This window comes from Amphibalanus amphitrite, unplaced genomic scaffold, assembly GCF_019059575.1.
Source record: "Amphibalanus amphitrite isolate SeventyFive unplaced genomic scaffold, NRLGWU_Aamphi_draft 000685F_arrow, whole genome shotgun sequence".
Taxonomy (NCBI): domain Eukaryota; kingdom Metazoa; phylum Arthropoda; class Thecostraca; order Balanomorpha; family Balanidae; genus Amphibalanus; species Amphibalanus amphitrite.
This window is the reverse complement of record NW_024882179.1, coordinates 6,966-30,318: the sequence shown is the minus strand read 5'-3', so window position 1 is coordinate 30,318 and position 23,353 is coordinate 6,966. Positions and strand designations below refer to the sequence as shown.

Here is a 23,353-nt window from a genome sequence, read left to right as displayed (position 1 = left end):
GTGGCCACTAGTGGGTCTAAATAGTCTTGTGTTTGGTGACAACTGACCACCTCAATTTCGACCTTAGGGCAAAAATGGCATCAGAATCGTATGCTTTGATCAATTTGGGATCGAATGATACATATTTTGTTCATAGTGTGGAAAGTCACTCTTGGGGGTATTTCTAGCGCTTTTCCGGTCCGCCGGCCCAGCGTGCGCCGCAGTCCCGGCCCGGCCGACTCACCACTCCGGGGGGACCGAGATCCGAGAGCCGCCGCACACTGGTCGGAAACGCTCCAGCGAGAGGCCAGCGGCCTTTCCGCAAAAGTTTTTTGCTTGTTATTCCACAACCAGTGAAGCAAACTTCATAAAACTTTGCATACCTTCTCTGTCATATGTAAGCTATCATTTGGATGTCAAGCACTAAATATATGACGTGAATCTGTTAAGTTATGACGTCATAATTGAGTATAATACAGGATCTAGCACCACTTTAGGTCAACAAGGGAAATTGGCAGCTGCTATTCGGGCACCGGGAATGGTTTCATGCACTCCTTGCAAGGTCCAGTGCTTGACTTTAGCATTGTTGACTTTGTGTGACGTCATTTATGACGTCACTAAGGCCATGTAAGTTTTTCGTCAATATCTCCTGATCAGATGGAGCTAGAGAGTCGGGAAAGCCACCATTGGACTCAGGAAGACCTGCCGAATCGAATGATATGCGATATGACCTCCTTCAACCATTTTCGTGACCTGAGGGGCTCCGACCTGACCTTGACCCGAGGTTGACACCTTAACCCTCGCCGGCACAAGGGGGGTGATGCAACCCCCCTAAGGTTTTTCACGAATAACTCGCGTAAAAAGCGGCCGAGCGCGACGAAACTTTCAGTACCCTCGCATTGATCAATTTTACACCTACCCTGAAAATTTCATGACCCTGACCCCAATGACCTTTGATCTGTGACCTCTTTTCCGTGACCATGTTTGGCCGAAATCGCGATTCGGCGGATGTCGGCTCGCATTAGCCGCGCGTTTGCAAGCTTTTCGTGGTTTCAAACGTTCAAACATGTGATTTGATGTTGCTCCCATACATTAGGATGGGTGTCAAGGTCACCTGAAGGTCAGGTCATTGACCTTTGGTGACCTCGGGTGACCTCGGTTCACTTTTTCGAGTTTTACATGTTTCTAGGCTAGTTTTTTGGAGCTGAATTCTAATATAGCAACCATTTGAACATTTACGAAGTAGTTTTGGCGCCTTCGTAACATGTTACGAAGCTGTCAGAGGCGGTTGACACGTATTACGAATACCCGTCACAACCCCTACCGGTTGACCTGACCTGACCTGACCCGACCTGGTCTAAATGCTTAAAGACATCATCTCTGATCAAAACTAATACGATATTCGTGATCAGCACCCCGGAAAACCACATAGCAGCCACAATTTACGACTTTCTAACAGGTCCCGATTTTCCCGGTTTCGGGTCATTGACCTGACCTGGAAGGTCACCCGATGACCTAGGACCTTAAAATTGGGTATCATCGGCTTCCTCTCGTGACGGGCAACACGCTCGTTTTTTCCGCGAGGCTCTAGCTCGATCAGGGGCCAAACGCGAGGGGGGGGTCGTACCAACCCCCCCTTGTGCCGTCGAAGGACGCAAAATGGCCTGTGCCGGCGATGGACTTCACCCTAGCATTCAACGCGCCTGAGCTAGACAAACACGATTATGCCAAAATCGCGGCAGTGCGACCATTTTTGGCAAAGTAATTAACCTAAAACCGAGCCCGTGGCTTGTGGCACTTACCTGACCTAAGAGGTCACTGGCTGACCTAAGACCTTAAAATCGGGTAGTACCTAATTTTTGCTTCTTATAACGGCACACAAGCTTGTTTTTTTCCGCGAGGCTCTAGCTCAATTAGAGGCGAAACGGCGAGGGAGTTGTACCAACCCTCCCCGGTCAATGTAGAAAACCAATCGGTCCGGCCAGGGTTAAATACCGGAATTGTGATTTAATGTAAAAAGACGGCCCAAGGTAACCCGACGTCAGTGACAGGTGTCCTATATTTGCAGCGTCTTATATTCACGAAGGTTTCAATCTCCACTTTCTTCAGCCGAGTGATGGTTGTCAATAGCAGGGCTCTCTAAATGCAAGCCGTAATCGCCACGCAATATGTGGAAGGCTTTTGATGTCAATACATACATAAATGCATAGGGGAGAGCGGGGCCAGTTGAAACACGGGGTCAGATGAAACATGGCTTTATTTTCAACAATATGCAACATATGGCGTTGCCGACACCACTGCGCATCCGCGCTCGACCACTTCCTTTGTCAACGGCGTTTGGGCGGCAAACGCACGGTAATTTTGATTTGACACTTGTTTTTGTGTTTTTGAGGGGCGTTTGGGAGAAATCGTTTTTATGAATATTTTGTGATATCTCATATACCTTTTTTTTGCTGAAAGAAGAACTCCTGGCTCCGGAATAACACCTTATTTGGCCCTTCATTCAGCATGATGCCGTCCCTCCAGCTCGTTTGACATGTGCTTTACGGCGCGTGCGAGATGGCGGGAGCGGATGGGGTCAATTGAAACGCTTCTCTGAGGGTCAGTTGAAACAGGGCCACAGGCCGTTTCAATGGACCCCGGTGACCTTTGCAATGGTTATTGTTCAGGGGCTGTAAACATTAAAGGAAATAGTTCACCTTTGAAATGAGCTTTTAAACTGAAATAGTAGTTTAATAGAGCTCAATTTTTGACCCCCTTTTCTCCAGCTTTTTGCTTGAAAGCACACTATAGCATGATATATTTCTCATTTTTCTCATCCGCCCATTTTACCATAGTCTATGTACTTTATGTCGCCTATTATGAGGAACTTTGCACTTTTAGCTTTCCAACGACCTATTGAATGTAGCATTTGGAAAAGTAAACCGGACAAAATATCTCCTTAAGAAAGTGGCCTTAAAGAGGAAAACATCCCATTGTTAAGGATAGGTGCAATTGACCCCATGGGCTGGTTCAATTGACCCTCGCATCGGGGTCATTTGAAACGGGCGTAGAGCTGTTTTATAAGCATGCGTTTGGCAGCAAAATATGTTTGAAACATAATTTTACATATCTTAAAATAAAGCCAAAAGAGCATATTTTTTCATGGCATTGTGCATTTTTCGATATGACAACTAGATCTCGCTGTGCATGTCAATATATAAAAAGTGGTTCAACTGGCCCCGCTCTCCCCTACATAAAACGCGCTTTTCACAAAATTCATAAACTCAAGCGCATCTGTTTTTAATGACCAGTCAACTACGCATGGATGCGTGCAGGCCACACAGGTCAGCGTAAGCCGGGCGCGGCGGGCGCGGCCGAGCCGAAACTGGGGCGGGGCGGGCGGTAGTTGGGTAGGAAGAGCGACTCCTGCAAATTTTGCGCAAATATGCGCAGTTAGCTTTTATGTTGCCCTGGTGTAAATTTAAATCCTACTTCATCTCACAAAAAATCAGAGTGGAACTAGATGGGACTACCTGTTGTTTCCTTACCTAAACTTTGCAGTTATATTCCAGAATCACTGTAGGAGAGCCTTCATAAAAAAGCTATAGTACATCTTAGTTAGGGAAAAAGTATACCAAAAAAATTGCACTGACCAGTCGGCAACTTCATAACGAACATTTTGATGCATAATATGTGGGATTTCAATTTGGTGTCTATCAGCAATAAGACTCTGAATATCCGGCTCAAGAAACCCCTTGCTCCGCATCAGTTTCCGAGTTCTGGGATACCCCATCTTCGGGGGCTGATTACAGCTATTTTTGGTCACCCGGATTAGTTTTTTTGGCCTAAGTATAATAATTTGATCAATTTCAAATCGATCTATATAAAAAATAATCCGAAACTCCGGAATCGCCCGTGGCCTCTCGTGAGGGCGTTTCCGACCAGTGTGCGCCGGGGCGGGACAGAGAGGTCGGCGGGGGAGGGGTGACACAAATCAGCCGCGCTGGGAATTTAGGTGGGAAAGTGCCTTCGCTTTGTAGGGAGGGAAACAACACATGACGACGGATTGTTCCAGAACTGATACAATACGATAGTCACTCCGCCGCGGTGGGGTGGGGAAGGGAGGGACTTTCAGTCGGGCAACGGTACTGACTCAGCAGGGCGGGGGGGGGGGGGGGGCTGACGCACCGGTCACCGCCACTGCACCGGTGACAGAGGAAGACCGGAGCTGCAATCCACACACAGGTCATAGCGTAAATCAGTAGTGTCCAGGGCAGCATTAGGGCAGATTTATCGTCAAGTTTTACCGCCAACAACTAACGATACCAACACCACCTCACAACGTCCCCTTTCTCACCCCACGCCTCTCCTTTCCTACATCTGTCCCCCCCCCCCCCCCCCTCACCTCTTTGGTCTCGATGGTGGTGGGCGTGCACTCGAGTATCTCGGGCGCGCACCACCGCACCGGCAGGGCCACGTCGCCGGCGATATAGTAGTCTTCCTGGGAACACAGACCCAGCGGTCAGCGGTCAGTGGTCAGCGGTCAGATACTGGTCAGAGGTCAGAGGTCAGTGGTCGGCACAGTTGTGGATACTCTACAGGTTTTCCGAAAGATGGGCTGATCAGAGGATATTAGGCCGGTCATCAGCACAGGGCCAATGGCCCATTGCAGACTGAATCGTGGTGGAGTTATCGTACCATGATACGCATACAAGAACAGGTATACATATAGCCCACCTGTCAGTAAAGTACCATCCCAGCTGTTCCCACCCAGTGCTCTATATATTGGGCCCTGATCATTTAGTTAGTTCTTCAATAGCTGGTGGATGAGGCTGGGAAAGTTCAGGGCTCCTCCGCTTTAAATAATACGGGAACATGGTGCAATGCAGGGACACGTACCACTATCAGTTAACAGGTCAGCACGGCAGCGCTGGTGCACGCGCCATCCCCACTCCATCTATTGTCACATTTCTTCACCCGAACAGACCCAGACACGAGCTCTGGGATGGCCCCACAATCCCATCTAATCTCTCTCCTTTTTAAAAGCTCAGCAGAACCATTCGACCGAGCGCTGCTCTTGGCGGCGCTAATCTTCCCATCGCCATTAAAGGCGGACCATCGGGGAAACCCTGGCCCGCTGCAGACAGTGCCTGCCACTGCTGTGGGCCAGACGGGGAGAGGGCAGGAGAGGAGACAGGAGAGACAGGAGAGGCAGACGGGGAGAGGGGCGGGGCTGACAGCGGAGGTGGTACCGCCGGCGGGTCATCATGCCGATATGAACGTCAGTCTGTCAGCGGCTCATCGCTGTCGAGATACTTATCATCAAAGACAAATGTGCGACAGGTCCCCTTCCTCCGCGTCAACAAAAGCACTTCGTCGTCAGTGCTGTCCACAGTATTTCCTCGAGTAGCAAAATGGTTTATCATACTCGTGTTTATAATCGATGTAAGCTGCATTGAGCTTCCTTTGAGCGCTCTTGAAGAGACTCGCTCCACTGTGTCCTCTCTCTCTCCCCCCTCGGCTGCCACGTGTTCGGCCCACACCCCTTTGCCCTCGCCCGTCGGCCGATAGCCCCCACCCACCCCTGGACGCACAGCACAGCTCTATTGTGCCACGGCGCCGCCGCGCCGCACCGTGGACCATACGGACGGACGGGCAGACGGCTGGACGACCGGAGTCCAGACGGCATGGCACCAGGCTAGATAATCAGACCAGACGGACAGGCGGTCCACCAGAGGGCCCGACATGTGGACGGCCAGGGGTGCGGCTCACCGACTGGAAGCCTAAAGGGGCACCTATACTTCCTAGAGCAGACACCGAGCAGCTGAGAATACCGGAACACCGTGGCTTTTAAAGGTAGTGTGCCACCTTTGAAAGATTTCCCATTTTATTTTTCCTAGGATAAGAAGCTTCTGTTTTTACCTAATATCGCAAAAAAAATCAAAAATGGGCCTGGAATAGTGCCTTTTTCGCCTAAAAGTTTATCGGTTTTTAGATATGTATAACAACTGTAGTGGGCTCACCTGCAAACAGGCGTCGGGCAACAATCGCGAATGCGGCGCACTTGTGACAATAAGCAAAGGTCATTATAGTTACGACCATACGACGTACGGGAATGAGTTATCAGCTGTCTAATCGTAGACAACACAATGTCGAGCCTTAAACTGTAAGCCCGTATTGGTATTGTTTCTTTTATTTGGCTGTCGAACATTATTTATGGTTTGAAATATGATTTTATGTAAAATAATTGATATGAAAAAGCCGTCTTATAAGTTATGACCCCATTTCACCACACGCAAGTGGCAGAAATGACAATGATCAGCTGACGCATTTTTCTTGGCCGAAGTCAGAGCGCGCGGCCCGACGCACCACGCGTATTTGGAAATTCCGACCTCGACGAGCATCAGAAGCCACCTAACAGGCGTGTTCGAAACCGCAGGAGATGATGATGAACGGGTTTATCGAAACTTGATTGGATGAGCATATCGGTAATAGCGATTTCAGTGTGTGCATTTATTGTTCATAGTGGTGTGAAATGTGGTTGGGTTGGGGTACGACCGACAACCCGTCGGGGCGAATTTCGCACTGGGGTACTCAAAATTTGAAGAATTTAAGACGTTTCCATGAGTTTTGAAGGTATGGATAAGTTCTAAAAATCCGGTTCTCCTTATCTGGGCCATTAACTCCATACGGTCCAAGAAAGCTGGCACACTACCTTTAAACTCGACGAATTTGATATTCTTATTTAATGTGAATGCATAAGATAGAGCAACAAAGAAGCTCCTGTCAACAGTACCATACTGTCCAACATAACTAGGTTACCGTGTCCAATATGTAATTGCCGCTGCTGAAAGGCGAGTGTGGCGCCACAAGCCTTATTGCTGGAGCGACACGTGCGTGCGTTCTATATGTTCCACTCTGGCCGCGGTAAAATCGATGCACCCGGTCTCCCCACCGGCATCCAAAGACTGGAGCTGAGAGCGGAACTGAAAAAGGTCGGCCAACGACTGCACCACGTGCGCTGAGAAGTGACCGCCTAAAGAGGGCATCGAATACTCATTGTGGGCCATTCGCTGGAGAGCGGGGCGAATTGAAGTCCCAACTATAACGCAAGTACGCAGTCGCCACTCTGCACACTGTCTTTCACGCGGAATGCCACTGCGAAATGATACATCCCTCATGCCAGCAGTCTGTTTCACTCGACACACAAAATATGGATACATGAAAAGCCTTTGTTAGTCGCACGATTACTACGCCACTGTGAGTCTCCCCACAGTCTCAGGTGAGTCAGGAGCCTCAGGTGAGTCAGGGGTCTCAGGTGAGTCAGGTCAGGAGTCTCAGTTGAGTCAGGAGCCTCAGGTGAGTCAGGAGTCTCAGGTGAGTCAGGAGCCTCGGGTGAGTAGCGACTCTCAGGTGCGTCACGAACCTCGGCACTGGCCACTCGTCCCCCGCGTCGGACGGTGAGTGTAATGGGCGACCCGGATACCCCTAACTGTGTCAGCCCGGTCCCCGGCGTCGGACGGTGAGTGTAATGGGTGACCCGGAGACCGACCTGTGTCAGCCCTGTGGCGGTCACAGCCTGTGTGCAGGTCTGACTCAGAGTCCGGCTCGGGTCAGCAGCAGCAGCGGCGACCGTCGCCGACCGTGACCGTCGGCAGCGCCACGTCTCTCCACTCCGCGCAGGGAGGAGCGCTCCGGTCGATACCGCGTGTTGTGGCGGGCGCCAGCTCGTCACGTCACGCTGCACGTATACGGCGTCACGCTGCGGCACGGCGTTACGGTGCGGTACGGCGTCACGGTCGTCACCCGGCACCGTGTCACGCGGGGCGTACTATCCGCGTCACCAGCGGCCGATTGTTCAGAGGGAACCACCGGCCCAGCGGCCAGAGCCGGAGCTATCCGGGGGCCGAGCGGCCACGGCATATCGCTTCACCTCAACTGGCCAGCCATACGCCAAAAACAAGCGGGCAGTGTTTGTTCAGTTGGCCGCCGCTGGAGCCGTACACTGGGCGGCGGGGCGCCTGACTCAGGCACTGCTGCTTTTGCACAGGCATATAATGGGGGTTATTACCGCGGTGTGACACACGGCTGGCCCACGCCAAACGCCAAACAAACAGCGTGCAGCAGCGCGGTGGAAGGTGCGTCAGCCCTACACAGGACGCCCATCACACGGTCCTCTCCCAGGACGAGCCCGTCCCCTGTATACCGCCGCCACAGAGGAGGGACCTCTGCCCGCGCCGCCCGCTCAGCGACCTGCCACGGTAACCGCCACCGACCGAGACCGGTGGATGTTCCAGTCCAGTGCTTAGCCAGAGACGCCGCGTTTGGACAGAGACAGGCGATTCCCTATCACTAGTCGTTCCATATGGTCCCGGTCAGTTTCGGGGGTATGTCAGAGAGCCGTCACAGGGCTGAGGAGCGTAGCAGCCGACTGCGGTCGACACACCGCTCATCACACCCGTGGCCGATCACAGCCGGCCGGCCGTCCATCTGACCGACCGATCGACACCGGCCGACCTACCGTCCGGCCGAGCGGCCACAGATCACACCGGCCGACCTACCGTCCAGCCGAGCGGCCCACCACAGCCCACTACCGCCCGGCAAACAGCCCAACTTGGACAGAGAACTCGGCTGAATTAACAAACTCCGCGGGGACAGTGGTAAAACTACACCGCTGCACGGGGAACTCGAACCATTCGAGTCCCGATTCCCAGATCCAGCTGGAGAACAGAGCCCAGAATAAACATCGCGTAACGCTAGCCTCATCTCTGAGACATCGGTACCTCGTCATGATGAAGTTCTGAACCGAAATGCTCGTCCCGCCGGCTCAGTTCGTGGAGCGTCGGGCAGCCGGTACTGAGAGCCCGGGTTCGAGTCGCTCCGGTGCTCAATATAAGACTTCCGACGGATATTGTCTGCAGTTGGTGGGAGCGGCCGCAGACAGATGAATTCAGCGAGTGTCACGTCTGTCTGGCTCTGGCTTCCATGTCGGGCTTCGTGGTCACGATCAGCCTGGTCTTCTGAATTATTTACACAACCCGAGCTTCCCTTACAAGACGATGGAGCTTGGGGCATTGGCAGCAGCTTCAAAAAGTGCTCGCCTGATTTTTGGTCCTGTGATGACAAGCAAAGCTACCTCGACTCTATCAGAGCTAGTGTCAGCGAGCTTCTATTGTGACACTCGCGTAGCGCGTACACACTACATATCCATGTAAGAGCGCTGGCCGCGTGTGCCCCGCCCCCTCCCAGGTGATCGCGTGCACCTCGTACCCCGCAGTCTGCCCCTCCCAGGTGATCGCGTGCACTCCGTACCCTCGCAGCCCTGAGTCATCGCTGGGCGGACAGCTCCCTATCACTGCCGGGAAACCACGGCCAAAGATAACAGCCGACCGGCGCGGCCACCCGACAACCCCAGTCTTCCTAGAACGGCGACACACCCACCCTGAGGGTAGCCCTCCCCCCCCCCCCCCCCCACCACCACCACTGACACACTGCAAAGCGGAGGTGCTAAACTTACACACCTGAACTCGGTGTCAGGCCGGGCCTTAATCAGACGCGGCACTCCCATCCCACCGCGGCCCACTGTCTCATCCCACCGCGGCCCACTCACCACTGTCCCACCCCACCGCGGCCCACTGTCCCACCCCACCGCGGTCCACTGTCCCATCCCACCGCGGCCCACTGTCCCATCCCACCGCGGCCCACTGTCCCACTGACGGCCGCGCAGGAACCCTCTGCCCCGCGTCCGTCCGGGGTCACGGCAGGCGCGGTCACCGTGGCAGCGGGCGGCCCGCGCCGCGCCGCGCCCGGGGTCCGATACGGGCCGGTACAGACACCGGCCGGGCCCACATTGTCCAATAACCGCGCGCCAGGCAGTTCCATCTGCTGAGTGTACTGTGGAGCCGGGCGGGCTTCACTGCCGCCCACTGGGCGACCTCATTCGGAGGGTGGCTGCTCTGGAGTCGACCACAATCCAGTCACCAGTGGTACCGACAGCCGTCTCCGCCAGCGCAGTCGCAGGGGCCGGCTGACGAGCCCGCTCGAACCAAATCATAAAATACGGCCCGTGCGCAAACAATAACCCCATTCTTCATCGGTGGATACGTGAAGTAAATACATATCATGCACACCCTTTTGGTTGAAAGACAAAGTAGCCTAGACACAAGACACAGCTCACTTGTGTTCCCTGTGTTCTGTCCGAGTAGGGCAGCGGCTGCACACGCCGCGGCCGCCCCCCCCCCACCGACACTGACCTTGTACCTGTCGATGTTGCAGCCGTAGTCGCCGATCTTGAGCGTGCGGTTGCTCATGACGCGACAGCTGCGCGCCGCCAGGTCACTGCGAACACGTCAGGTCAGGTCAGCTCAGATCAGCTTCAACTCAATTGACAAAAAAGTATATGTGCAGTTATGAATATAATATAGCGAACGGCATTATATTTGGAACTGCAGACGAGATGGACTTATTCAGAGCAGCAAGTCATTGGCGTAGGACTACCTCCTCTGGACGTAGACTGCAGAATGGACAGACGCATTCAGAATGGGTATACATACGTATCCTCTCACCTGTGTGTGTAGTGTCTGGAGTGTAGTGTCGGTGAGTGTAGTGTCTGGGTGCAGTGTCCGGGTGTAAGTGTCTGGGTGCAGTGTCTGAGTGTAGTGTCTGGGTGTAGTGTCTGTATGGTCTACATCTTCCCCACCTGTTCATGAGTAGTGTCTGTGAGTGTAGTCAGTAGTTCACCCCTCACCTGTGTGTGTAGTGTCTCTGGGTGTAGTGTTGTTGTTTGTTTATTGGGGCTTAAGGGCGCCCCGACTACAAGGTCATTTTAAGCCCATCTCTGGGTGAAGTGCACCCCCACCTGTGTGTGTAGTGTCTGTGAGTGTAATTCACCCCCCACCTGTGCGTGTAGTGGATGTCGTGCAGGTGCTGTAGGCCCTGCGGTAGGTACTGGCAGTGTATGGTAGTGACCTGTGTGTGTAGTGTCTGTGAGTGTAGTGCACCCTCACCTGTGTGTAGTGTCTGTGAGTGTAGTGCACCCTCACCTGTGCGTGTAGTGGATGTCGTGCAGGTGCTGTAGGCCGGCCGCCGCGTCCATGGCCATCTTGTTGAGCGCCATCGTGTTCAGCAGCTGCTGCCGCTCGGCCGGCGAGCGGCGCTGCAGAAACTCCTTGGCGTCCCCCTGCCGACCAACCGGGTGAGGCCCGTCAACCGGGGTGAGGTCACAGGTCGGCAGGGTGAGGTCAGAGGTCGACTGGGGGAGGTCAGAGGTCGGCAGGGTGACGGCAGAGGTCAGATGGGGGCGGCAGAGGTCAGATGGGGGACGGAAGAGGCCAGATGGGGGCGGCAGAGGTCAGACGGGTGACGGCAGGGGTCAGCAGAGTGAGGTCAGAGATCATACAGTGATGGCAGAGCTGAACACGGCGAGGCCGAGGTGAGTTCGTTGGACAACACCAGACGGCAGCAGACAAAGCCACGGCGAGCGAGGGAGAAAAGGAGCGGCCCACCACCGGCAGCTGAGCCCGCTGAGGGGCTGCATGCCTCTGGGTGAAGTGTGAAATAGCACAGTGCCGTTACAAATTTTAAATTGGTCACGGTGAAATGGTGACGGCCGCTCCACCGCGAACGCAACAGACGCGGAATGAGTGGTCCGCCAGACCTGCCGTCGGGAGGAAAAAAGCCGTATCTGGCATTTTTATCGATTTTTCGTTTTTGATATCGTTGGAAAGCTCTTTTCATAATGCGTTTAATGGTACTGCTCAAACGTGTATACACTCAAAAATGAAAATGTTATATATTATATAAAAATTCAAAAACGGATTTGTTACATCAGGGATAGCAAAACATGCAGGAAGAAAGCCGTATCCTTAAATTCAGCAGATACGGCATTTATACAAAATTTCAAACAAAGAATGTGGAACTGATAAGTCAGGAAGAAAGCCGTATCTTGTGGATACGGCTTTTATTTGTTGGCGGCCTGTGAAATATGAGCCGAATTGTTGGTCCAGGCAGTTTGGAAGAAAGCCGTATCTACTCATTTAGCATGGCTTCGGCATATCCTGGACGGAACAGTTGAACATTTACACAAACATGCTACGTGATCGTAGCAATATGTGACCATTTATAGGGGAATTTTAATTGAAATAAAATAGGGAGTGAGCTTGAGAAGTTTGAAGCCAACAGAACTTTGCCAACTCGGTGGTATCAGCAGGGTGCCGGGCATTCAGCATTTTGATGTGCTAACCAGCCGGGGGCGCCAGTATAATCCGACCGTTCTTTTCCCCAGCTTCGTTTAAAATTCCAATAAAAAATACCCGACCTGGCCTCCCCCATGATTAATTTGGCCTCCCTGTCCCCACCCCACCCCAGAACCAAAATAGCATAATGTTAAGTTCGACCCGGTTATCATCATAGACATGCAGCTCGTAGCCGGCACGCTGAGCACGGCGACCTACAATCCTTGTCTTAAAACCGTTGAAGATATAGTTGAATACCGTCAGAAAGGTCTATTGCTATTGCCAACCTCGTCACATTCATTGTGATAATTGTGACCACACCCATGTATCTTTGGGACCGTCATCGCCTGTCACTTCCATTCCTGGTCAATGACTTTACCGTCTTCTTTCCGTTTCCCTCATACCCATGATGCTCAATCATATTGGAAATTAAGGCTACCTTGTAGCACCCACACAAGCCGAACATTGTCATATTCTACGGGCAGCTGCCCAGAGCCTACCAGCACAGCTGTGGCCGGTGGAGGATGCAGCAAGACGTACTGAATAGCCCTCTGCTCTGTTGCAGTAGGCGCTATAATCAGATCCCTGTGAATACGAGTGCACATTGGGGGGGCCTTTTGAGGGTGCGTCCTCTAAAGGGCGTTCCCGCAGACGTGTGGAGCTCTCAGCAGTCTAGCGATCTCCGACAATGAGGCAGCATTTCCTTACACCCTCAGCCGCGGCACAGTGCTGTCGCCCTAGATGTTTCGCACAGGTTTTGTAGATGCAGTTTCTTTACGGGAATTCCTGAAGTTCTTACACCATCCTCTATTTTGGTTCAGGAGCCGGGCGGTTCCGTGCTTGTAGCTGCGCACCACGTGACTTAACATCGTCCCTTTTCCGGGAACCTTGTGTCCAGCTAATCAGCAACATTCCCACTCATCGTCCCTTGGGCCTTGAAGTGCTTTGAGGTCTACAGATCGACGATGGGAAACTACACTATCTCGGTTCTCTCGACATTGTCGCCGTGGCAGCGGCAGACCGGCACACTCATCTCTCCGAATATATCGGTGGCTCAGAATTTAAGAAACTCTGGAGTCCAGTGTAATCGAAAATTGAAGCACTGTACAAAGACAGCATTCGTGATTCCCCTTGTCAGTTGCAGGCACGTAGCCAGGATTTTGCTCAGGGAGGCGCCACAGGTCGCGGCCTAGTGTCGTGCCCCCCCCCCCCCCCCCAAGGAAACTCCTCGGATTTGGCCCACTATTTTTGACAGTGTGGTGCAGTTGTGGTCATTTTTTATTTATTTTTTATTAAATTTTATTTCATTTTTAGCCTTTAGAGGGGGGGGGGGGGGCATGGCCCCTGTACCCCCCCCCCCTTGGCTACGTCCCTGGTCGGTTGGTCAAGCTGCCTTTTGATGGCACCCTGCGCAATCAGAATCCAAGAGCCTTAGGTTACGACAATAATGCGATTATGCATGGATGTAGTTTTAAAATGGGTATCATGTTTGTTTTTGTATTAAACGTTCAATTAAATATCCATACTTGAGAGCTGAAGCAGTGGAACGGAACCAGCAGCGGAGCTGCTTTAGCACTTTTATGAACCAATATGCTGTCAATACAAAATACAAATGCACCGATGATACTGCTTTTTGACGACATATGGTTAAACAAAAATGGCGATACGGCTTTATTCCCGATCGGTTAACCAATGTATCAGACATACGGCTTTTTGCATGACGGTATTGCTCAGGTGTCTCGTACGATGCGGCTTTCTTCCACGATACGGCTTTTTTCGTGAAAGAAAGATTCCGCAAACACGGGGTTGAATTGGAAGCAAAAAAGTTTTTCGCCTTTTGCTTTTATGTTAAAATAATTTCCCTTTTAAAATCACTTTCATTGGATGTAAAATTTCTTTCCGATCACTGCAGTATGTTTTGTTTCGTTATTGAGCAAAGTTTACGAATGTTATAACAAAAAACGCGTTTTTGCCTCTCCTGAACAATTTTCAATTCGAAAAACTGCCCCAGATACGGCTTTTTTCCTCCCGACGGCAGAGACATTCACACACGCTATTATAGACAATCTTTCAGGAAACCGGGGGAGTTATAACAATAGGGTTGGGACCTATCTGCATGCTCTGTATGTTTTGGTAAAATAAAAAATGTCAGAATTTTTAATGATTTAATTTAAAATCACTTTGTTAAAAAAACGCCTAGTTAGTTCAGAAATTAATTATTTGTGGCTGAAAACGACTTGCTTCTGATTGGTCGGGCTAATCATGACGTCACATGTAGGTATATAACTGTCTGTATATTTGGCGCAGTTGAGACATACATTTTCTATGTATTTTCCTATGGTAAATCGGAGTGATTGGTCGTGTTTTCAGTGTCTCTTTATTTTGCGCTGGTATTGCGTGGCTAAGAAGTTTTATCAAGAATGGCATATACTAAAATGTTCCTTTCATAATGGAGCTTCAATATCTGTGAGTTTTATTGGCAAGCGAAAACTGATTTCGCTGTTATTTTATCTGGAAATTACTCATTTTTTTAGGTCAATATTCAAAATATTTTACGGGAACAAGTTGGCACTTTTCTTGATTTTTGCACTCAAATCGCGTGCGATTCAACTGTATTGGAACTTGCAAAGAAGCTTGGTGATTAATTAACTGTGTTGTTATGGCACTGTTTGCAAAGCATGGATAATGAAACTCTGCCAAAGACTTAGCTACATAGCAATGCCTCAAGTAATACGCAGGAGGGACAGAATTCAGAGTCCGATCGAGAAGAATCGGTGCAAATGCTACGAAGACCAGGCAGCTCTGATACAAGCTAGTCGTCTCACTACTCTCACTCCATTAGACCAGCTGATTCCTGACAGCACTGACTCGGATGCAAAGATGGAGCTCATCTTCCAAGCCAGAAACCAGTTCTTTGATGGAAGATGTGATGCTGCCTCTGTCTCTGCTTTGTTGGCCACTTTGGACGGGGCGGAGCTCCGCTCCTTGCGTGAGCGGTTATTCGCCTGTCATCCAGAAATAGTTCCTTCGTTTGCTGGCCGTTCCCTGATTAGGTGCAATACGGGGAGCTGTAATCAGGGAAGTAACTTTCCATATGAAAGGGGTGCAGGTGCACCCCCGTCCCCCATCCACTAGAAGTGCACCCCCATAGGCTAAGCGGCGCCCCACACGCCGCCCCACACGATTAGCTCTAGAGCAGATGGCGAGGGTGATTTCTCGGCTACATTCCATCTCGGCGTCGTGATGCTTGTGGGCTTGGAAAGCGTCCAGTCGTATGTAGGGTAGTGTAGGGGTAGGGTTGAGTTCAATAAGGTCTTTACGTTTGAAAGGTTTGAACAACCCGCAATCAGCACAACATACCACAAGTTAAATAAAAAACTACTTCACTCCGCCCAACTAATATTAATAAACATTACAGCCAAACTAATGGCCTAAATAAAAATATATCTCAAATCCTAACAGTTATCGCGGGTGATGGCGCCATGAGTTGCTATTATCCAAAACAGATGCAAATAAACATGTTTGTATGTCCTATGTATGTTTGTTTTAAAAACGTTGCAGCGGCGCTGGGAACTGCAGTCTTAGATCTGGGTATGTTTGGCATCTGCAACTCTTCATATACACATTAACCCTATTTCGGACGGGGAGACCTTTCAGGATTTTCTTGTACAATTGCCAAACGCCGCGAGACATTCAGCTCATATTTGGTGACTTTTCCTAAATGCTCATTGCGCACATCTCAGCAAAAAAAAAAAAAAAAAAATGCCAGGTCAGGTCAGGCCAGGTAACCAGAGCGGGTTTGTTGGCCCCACCTCAGAAAAGTTTGCAATCACGTCAGAGCTTGAGTTTTTCACGAAGTTATTTCCTCTCATCAAGTCTTCAAAACAGTACCTGCAGTATGTGTCGTTTGTATATCTCAGAATTTTTGATCTGTGACCTGAGGTTAGGTCAGAGTCGTGACCTTTACATTGCAAGCCTATGGAAAAGTATTGAAATGCGACCTGCACCTCGAGTAAAGAGTCAAAACCACCCAATTCTTTAAGAATTATGACAAATTATCTTATCTGTAATGATCCAGGTGCCATTTACTGACAGGGACACCGGAGAGGGTTATCTGAGCCGAGATCATGTGAGGTGATATCTACCATACATCAATGCTCACAATACTTACAATATTGACAATGCTTTTGCTTACAACACTTACAATACTTACGATGAGACCAGCAAGCACTCTGCCGTTACAGTTCTAACTTCTGTTTCGAAAAACGACGTTACACACATTCGCTGCCAGCATAACATGTATTGTTTGGCAGTAACTAAATACAATTGACATCTGAACCCCAAACGGACCGCCATCCACTCAAATTTTATAACCCTGACCGGTCAGGGGGCGAATGGAGGTCATTTCCTGGGCATTACACTCAGCCCTTGCACAAAATATCTCACCTCACAGAGATCATTACCAGTAAAACGCCTTTTGGGCGAAGAACGAGCGAGCGAGATAGTGAGCCCTGCACGTGCGGAAGGGCGAGAGGGTGCTTCCAACGGGCTTGCGCAAAGCACCCTTCTAACCGGTTGCTAGCGGTGTGCCAAATTTGAACGCAATCGGCCCAGCCGTTCCTGAGATCTGGAAGCGGCATTCTGCACGTGCGCACGTGCAAACGGGGTCCAAAATGACTTTTGCACGGCACCCTACTAACTGGTCCCCAACCGTGTACCAAATTTGAGCGCAATCGGCCCAGCCGTTCTCGAGATCTGGAAACGCCCCCTGCACGTGCGCACGTGCAGTAGCACCCGAACCGCAACACATGGGAATGCATTGCCTGGTGGGTGCCTACCTGTATGCCAAGTTTCAGCGAAATCGCCCCACTAATTACCGAGTTACTGAAATGGGAACAAATTTGGCACCTCTTATTGTTGTATTTTGCACGTGCACTGTGGGTGACCCACATGCTTCGAGAGTATCCTATTTTGGGTAGAAGGGATGCTGCTACCCTACAAAAATTACCGGAAGTCAATCGCTCAAGCGGCTGCTGAGATATGAGCCTCTCAAAATCACTACTTTTGCAAAACAGCTTGAACACCCTTGACTTTTCACGTGGCACGTGCCACGACGGTCACTGAGATGTATCAAAAGTAGTCAATTACGGGGTAGAAGGGATTGGGCTACCCAACAAAAAAGACCGCAGGCCAATCGGTCCAGCGGTTGCTGAGATATAAGCCTCTCAAAAGCGTTACAGGCCGGGCCGGGCCGGGCCGGGCCGCTCATACTGAGATTTTTCCGTTATATTGAAAAGACTCACTTCGCTCGCTGCGCTCGCTCGCTCGTAACAACAATAGCACCGACTTGATAGTGGATTTCAAAGTACTTGCATCAGCTCTTCCTGCTATTGCAGACGATCATCTCCTCAGGGTAATGTTGTTCGGGACATGAACGAAGATCGTTTTCGGAGTTTCATAAGTGCTGCTGCAACAGCCTGGCACAAAACAGGACTTGTACGCTCTTCTCTGCACTTTGCCCTTCAGTATATCACAAAAGAATTGTTTAGAATCCATCTTACGCTTCTTTCACAGTCTCCCTTGCCACCGTAGGGCGTAGATAGATTGCTGTTGCTGGTAAGTTAAGGCACGGTAGATAGAAATTACCTCGGTTCTCAACGCCTTAAGTTATTTTCATAAAAAAGAACAAATAAATGATCAATAAGATGACAGGAATGTAAACATTTTAATCGTAAAGTAGTCCAAATATTGGAATGAGCTTTTGCTTTTCAGCATCCTCCGATTCATCATCTTTATCATTTGAAAATTCGAGGTACATAAAATGTTTATCACGCGCTCATGTTAAGTGGGAATATAGTACACGGCAGACACATCAATTTTTGACACTGAACATTTCATCCGTAAATGTTTTAGCATAATTTAAAGTTAAAAACAGCGCGAATGGCAGAGTGAAGCAAACAACATCTTTCACCCATTGATATAACATGTAATCTGTGGTGCGCCAGATGCGCCATTATTTGTCAACCGCAGAATGTGACATGTGACGTAACAGCATCAAGAGCATCTTTTTTCAAGAACTTTTCAAAACAAGTTCCCTATCTTTCTTCCCCCATTTCTCTCAGCTTATTGATTTTATGAGGCAATGGTATGCACCATAAATTCTGTGAAAATAGTTTGATCATTTTCATGCATTCTTAAAAAATCGAGTTCCCAACCCCATTAAGGGATTACTCTCATCTATGTCTCACTAATAGCCTACATTTATCATGCATCTCATTATGTAGATGCCTAAAGGTTTGTTCCATTAGAAGTCGCTACCGACAAAGGCTAATGACTCAGATTGTTTATCATGTGTTTCAGGACAGCTTTCAATGTGTGGACATCGTGTACTGACATTTCTCCTAACGAAAATATGGAAGCTTACGGGCGATCTGGACCCGGTCACCCGGAGTTGATCTGGGTGACCGGAGAGGTCCCGGGTTCGACTCCCGGTCGGTGCCGGTTTTTATTCACCACCCGGAGAGGTCCCGGGTTCGACTCCCGGCCGGCGCCGGCTTTACTTACCGCGCCGCAGCGCTCCAGGATGAGGAGGTACGGGTCGGCCTCCAGACAGCGGCCCAGCAGACGCAGCACGTTCGGGTGGTTGGCGTCCCGCAGGTAGGCCATCTGTCCGACAGTGGTAAGTGGGGAATTGTATTGTATTGTATTGTATTGTATTGTATTGTATTTACGTCATAGACTCATCCCTTCATGAGATCGGAATCACAGGGCTATTCTCGAGTCAGAGTCAACACACGCTAAGAAATGCAATGATGAGGATAAAAAGTGAACACACATAAACCACACTACACACACGATGCAGAAGCTAAAAGCGGTTACAGCGACGTGTCAGCTCATGTCACCGAAGATAAGAGTTCTAAGACCTTGCTGGTAAACATCGAGGTGGGCATGTCCCAGAACTCGCGTGGTAGGGCGTTATAGCCTGCGGCAGCGCGGTACACGAATTGCCGCTTCCCCGCAGCCGAGCCGTGTACGCGGGGAAGACTAAGCAGGTGGTCCTGCCTGGTGCTGCGGCTACGGTCTGGACGCTCGGCATTAGTGGCAAATAGTGCAGCTAGTGACTCGGGCTGACCTGTTCGTCTAGCTTTGTGTAGGATATTTAGGGTTTCGGCTTGAACCATAGTGGAGGGGTCCGGCCAGCCGAGGGAGGCACGGACAGAGGAGATGTGGTCGAATTTCTTTTTGCCGGAGATGATTCGGGCCGCAAAATTTAGAATTTTGTTGATGGGGGCGAGGTTCTTGGCAGACCCGTTGCCATAGACGGAGAGGCAGTAGCGGACGTGGGAAAGGACGAGGGCAGACACAAGGATTGGGAGAGTACCGGATGGTAGGTAGTGGCGGATGTGGGAGAGACCGATAAGGATGCCGAAGCATTTCTGTGACAGTTGCGATACGTGCGAGTCCCAAGTGAGATGGCGATCAAAAGTGACACCATATTTTTTGCTTCAGTGCAAGGTGATAGCACGGCTTGCCGAAACTTGACCGTGAACGGTGGGAGGTCTCGCAGATTTTGACGTGAGCCGATGGGAAGTAGCTCGAATTTTGACTCGTTAAGTTTTAGACCATTCGAATGAAAGTAATCACCAAGCGACTGGAGAGATGCCTCGAGTTTTAAGATAAGGTCAGGTAGCTCGGACTTGTGTCCAGAGACTAAAACCTGGGTGTCATCGGCGTACTGAATGATAAAAGAGTCGCCAGCGTACAAGCTAAGATCGTTAACGACGATGCTGAACAAGAGAGGACCCAACGATGACCCCTGGAAGACGCCCTGGCTAATGTTGAGCGGAAGGGAGCTCTGTGAGGCAGAGATGGCTGCGCTTTGCGTGTGACCGTCAAGATAATTTCGAAACCAGGCAGTGTCAATGCCGTGCAGCTCGAGCATGTCAAGCAATTTAGAGTGGGAATTAGAGGACAGTCGTCACATGTCCGACAGTGGGGCATTAAAGGTCAGCCGTCACATGTCGTTAAATTTTCGACCTTGCACGACAAAAATATAAGTTATTGAAGAGGATATTCAATGAAAGCATCATTTTATTGATTTAGGATCAACAGGGGTGGGTGGCCCGAACCTCCCGGTTAGGACTACGGAATGTGCGTGGCATCTCAGCTCATAATCTTGCAAGAAAGCTTCAAATTGTCTATCCAGTCTTAATTTGCATGCTTTAAACTTTATGTTAGCGATGGGTGACATCATAAAATGAGCCTGGTTCAAATTTTTCACGAATTTTCTGTATGTACCGTATTTTACTCGAAGAGGGCAAAAACGCTTTATCACCGCTCATTGCCAAAGAAGACTGAGGAAGATTTTGGAAATCACGTGGGTTGTATAACGGAATGGCTGCTATCAGTTTACACGGTCAAATGTGTAAAAATACGCAACACTTCTTCAAAACAGCGATGGCCCATACCTCCAGGGGGCCCATACCTCCCGGGTCTCCCCCATTGACCGGGCAAACAGAGCACACGGACCCAGGACTGGCGTACTCTGTCCGGCAGGCCGTACCAAACATCTTTGTACGCCAAACATCATCGGATCCAGTATCCACATTTGGTACCTTATAATATCCGACCCAAACGAAAAAAAAAAACGTCAGCTAGTGAAGTCACCCATCAGTTGCGGCGGCTGTGACCGACTGGTGACGTCACTCACCTCGTGTAGAAAGTACATCTGTTCAGGCAGCGTGGCGCCGGCCCGGAGCGCCTTCACCACCACAGCCGTGCGCGGCTCGGCCGTCAGGTTACGGGCCTCCCCCAGCAGTGCCTGCGGACGGGGGGGAGGGGTCAGGTCAGGTCAGGTCAGTGCGCGGCTCGGCCGTCAGGTTACGGGCCTCCCCCAGCAGCGCCTGAGGGTCAGGTCAGGTCAGGTCAGGTTAGGTCAGGTTAGGTCAGGTCAGGTCAGGTCAGGTCAGGTCAGGTCAGGTCAGGTCAGGTCAGGTCAGTGCGCGGCTCGGCCGTCAGGTTCCGGGCCTCCCCCAGCAGCGCCTGAGGGTCAGCTCAGGTCAGGTCAGGTCAGGTCAGGTCAGGTCAGTCATGGCGAGAGCAGGGCAGCCGTCAGGTCATCGGCCGAGGGACGGTCAGGTCAGTCAGCACAAAGGGCTGTGTGCAGAGCAGCCGGGGCAGCGTCCAGTCAATAACATGGGATAGGTATTCACTTCAGTAACAGATTCGGTAGCGCAGCCACTGTGGGAAGAAAGGCGCATTTACCACCGCTTCCAGCATACCTACGCGAATAAAATGTGACTTTTATTTATACCCGAATGTCTGGTGTTTCTGTGTCAGCTGCTACAGCACATGGCTGGTTGCAGTACTCCGACAGCATCTATTTATATCTAATTCTGCTGGAAAAAAAGACCGAAAATGATAATTCCAGCACAGCTGAGGACATGTTGCAGGGAAAATTCGACAAAGCTATTGCGTGGTGTATACCCTGGGCCCTACCTGTCCGAACCATCCGGTACCCAGCTCCTGCTGGTACATTACCTGTCCGAACCATCCGGTACCCAGCTCCTGCTGGTACATTACCTGTCCGAACCAGCCGGTGCCCAGCTCCTGCTGGTACATTACCTGTCCGAACCATCCTGTACCCAGCTCCTGCTGGTACATCACCTGTCCGAACCATCCGGTGCCCAGCTCCTGCTGGTACATTACCTGTCCAAACCACCCGGTGCCCAGCTCCTGCTGGTACATTACCTGTCCGAACCATCCGGCACCCAGCTCCTGCTGGTACATTACCTGTCCGAACCATCCGGTACCCAGCTCCTGCTGGTACATTACCTGTCCGAACCATCCGGTACTCAGCTCCTGCTGGTACATTACCTGTCCGAACCATCCGGTACCCAGCTCCTGTTGGTGCATTACCTGTCCGAACCATCCGGTGCCCAGCTCCTGCTGGTACATTACCTGTCCGAACCCTCCTGTACCCAGCTCCTGCTGGTACATTACCTGTCCCAGCCGGTACCCAGCTCCTGCTGGTACATTACCTGTCCGAACCATCCGGTGCCCAGCTCCTGCTGGTACATTACCTGTCCGAACCATCCGGTGCCCAGCTCCTGCTGGTACATTACCTGTCCGAACCATCCGGTGCCCAGCTCCTGCTGGTACATTACCTGTCCGAACCATCCGGTGCCCAGCTCCTGCTGGTACATTACCTGTCCGAACCAGCCGGTGCCCAGCTCCTGCTGGTACATTACCTGCCCGAGCCATCCGGTACCCAGCTCCTGCTGGTACATTACCTGTCCGAACCATCCGGTGCCCAGCTCCTGCTGGTACATTACCTGTCCGAACCATCCGGTGCCCAGCTCCTGCTGGTACATTACCTGTCCGAACCATCCGGTGCCCAGCTCCTGCTGGTACATTACCTGTCCGAACCATCCGGTGCCCAGCTCCTGCTGGTACATTACCTGTCCGAACCAGCCGGTGCCCAGCTCCTGCTGGTACATTACCTGCCCGAGCCATCCGGTACCCAGCTCCTGCTGGTACATTACCTGTCCGAACCATCCGGTGCCCAGCTCCTGCTGGTACATTACCTGTCCGAACCATCCGGTGCCCAGCTCCTGCTGGTACTTGAGCTGCTGTCTGGGGAAGTTCCGGTGGGGATCGTCTGCAAAAGAAGACAGCACACTGTCAGTCACGGCACGCCCTCACTGAACTAAACAGGGCTGCCGAAATAGCCCAGCCTGTTTACTGCCCGCCCCGGCACCAAGATCTAGTCTTATAAACGACCGAGAATCACATGACCCTGATAGCTAATTCTAGGCTGAATTTACAGCGCAGCTATCGAGTAAAGTTTAGAACCTCCGGTAACTCCACTGAAGTTTTCGGAAGTGCAGTTCTATTCACATAAGTAGGACAAATGTCAATGAAAGGTGAGTTTGCGAAGAGAAGACTTCACGGAAAGCCAGCTATACCCCACAGTCGACAGTTAACCGTAACGGTTCAAAACCTCCCTGCACTTCCTTAGCATCAATCGAGAACATACCACCCACAGGACAATAGCTTATCACGTATGATGTTTGCGGATTTTTCCTCAACGCGGCCCGCTGCTCTAGCCGCAGCGCACTATGGTTGGAAACGGCCTCACGGATGGCCGTGGGCAATTT

General features: G+C 51.0%; 1 protein-coding gene across 1 annotated transcript in view; it reads right to left on the bottom strand.

The window, feature by feature from the left end:
• The window catches only part of LOC122364588, a 48,371-nt gene extending 25,494 nt beyond the window's left edge, over positions 1-22,877 (bottom strand). Inside the window, exons 1-6 of the mRNA XM_043335141.1 lie at positions 22,781-22,877; positions 20,905-21,015; positions 18,759-18,860; positions 11,004-11,140; positions 10,215-10,299; positions 4,367-4,462 (exon numbers count right to left, since the gene is read on the bottom strand). Of these exons, the coding sequence (XP_043191076.1) occupies positions 4,367-4,462; positions 10,215-10,299; positions 11,004-11,140; positions 18,759-18,860; positions 20,905-20,922 (438 nt within the window). The 5' untranslated portion in view covers positions 20,923-21,015; positions 22,781-22,877. The remainder of the gene's footprint in view (positions 1-4,366; positions 4,463-10,214; positions 10,300-11,003; positions 11,141-18,758; positions 18,861-20,904; positions 21,016-22,780) is intronic.
• Between the last annotated feature and the right edge of the window lie 476 nt (positions 22,878-23,353).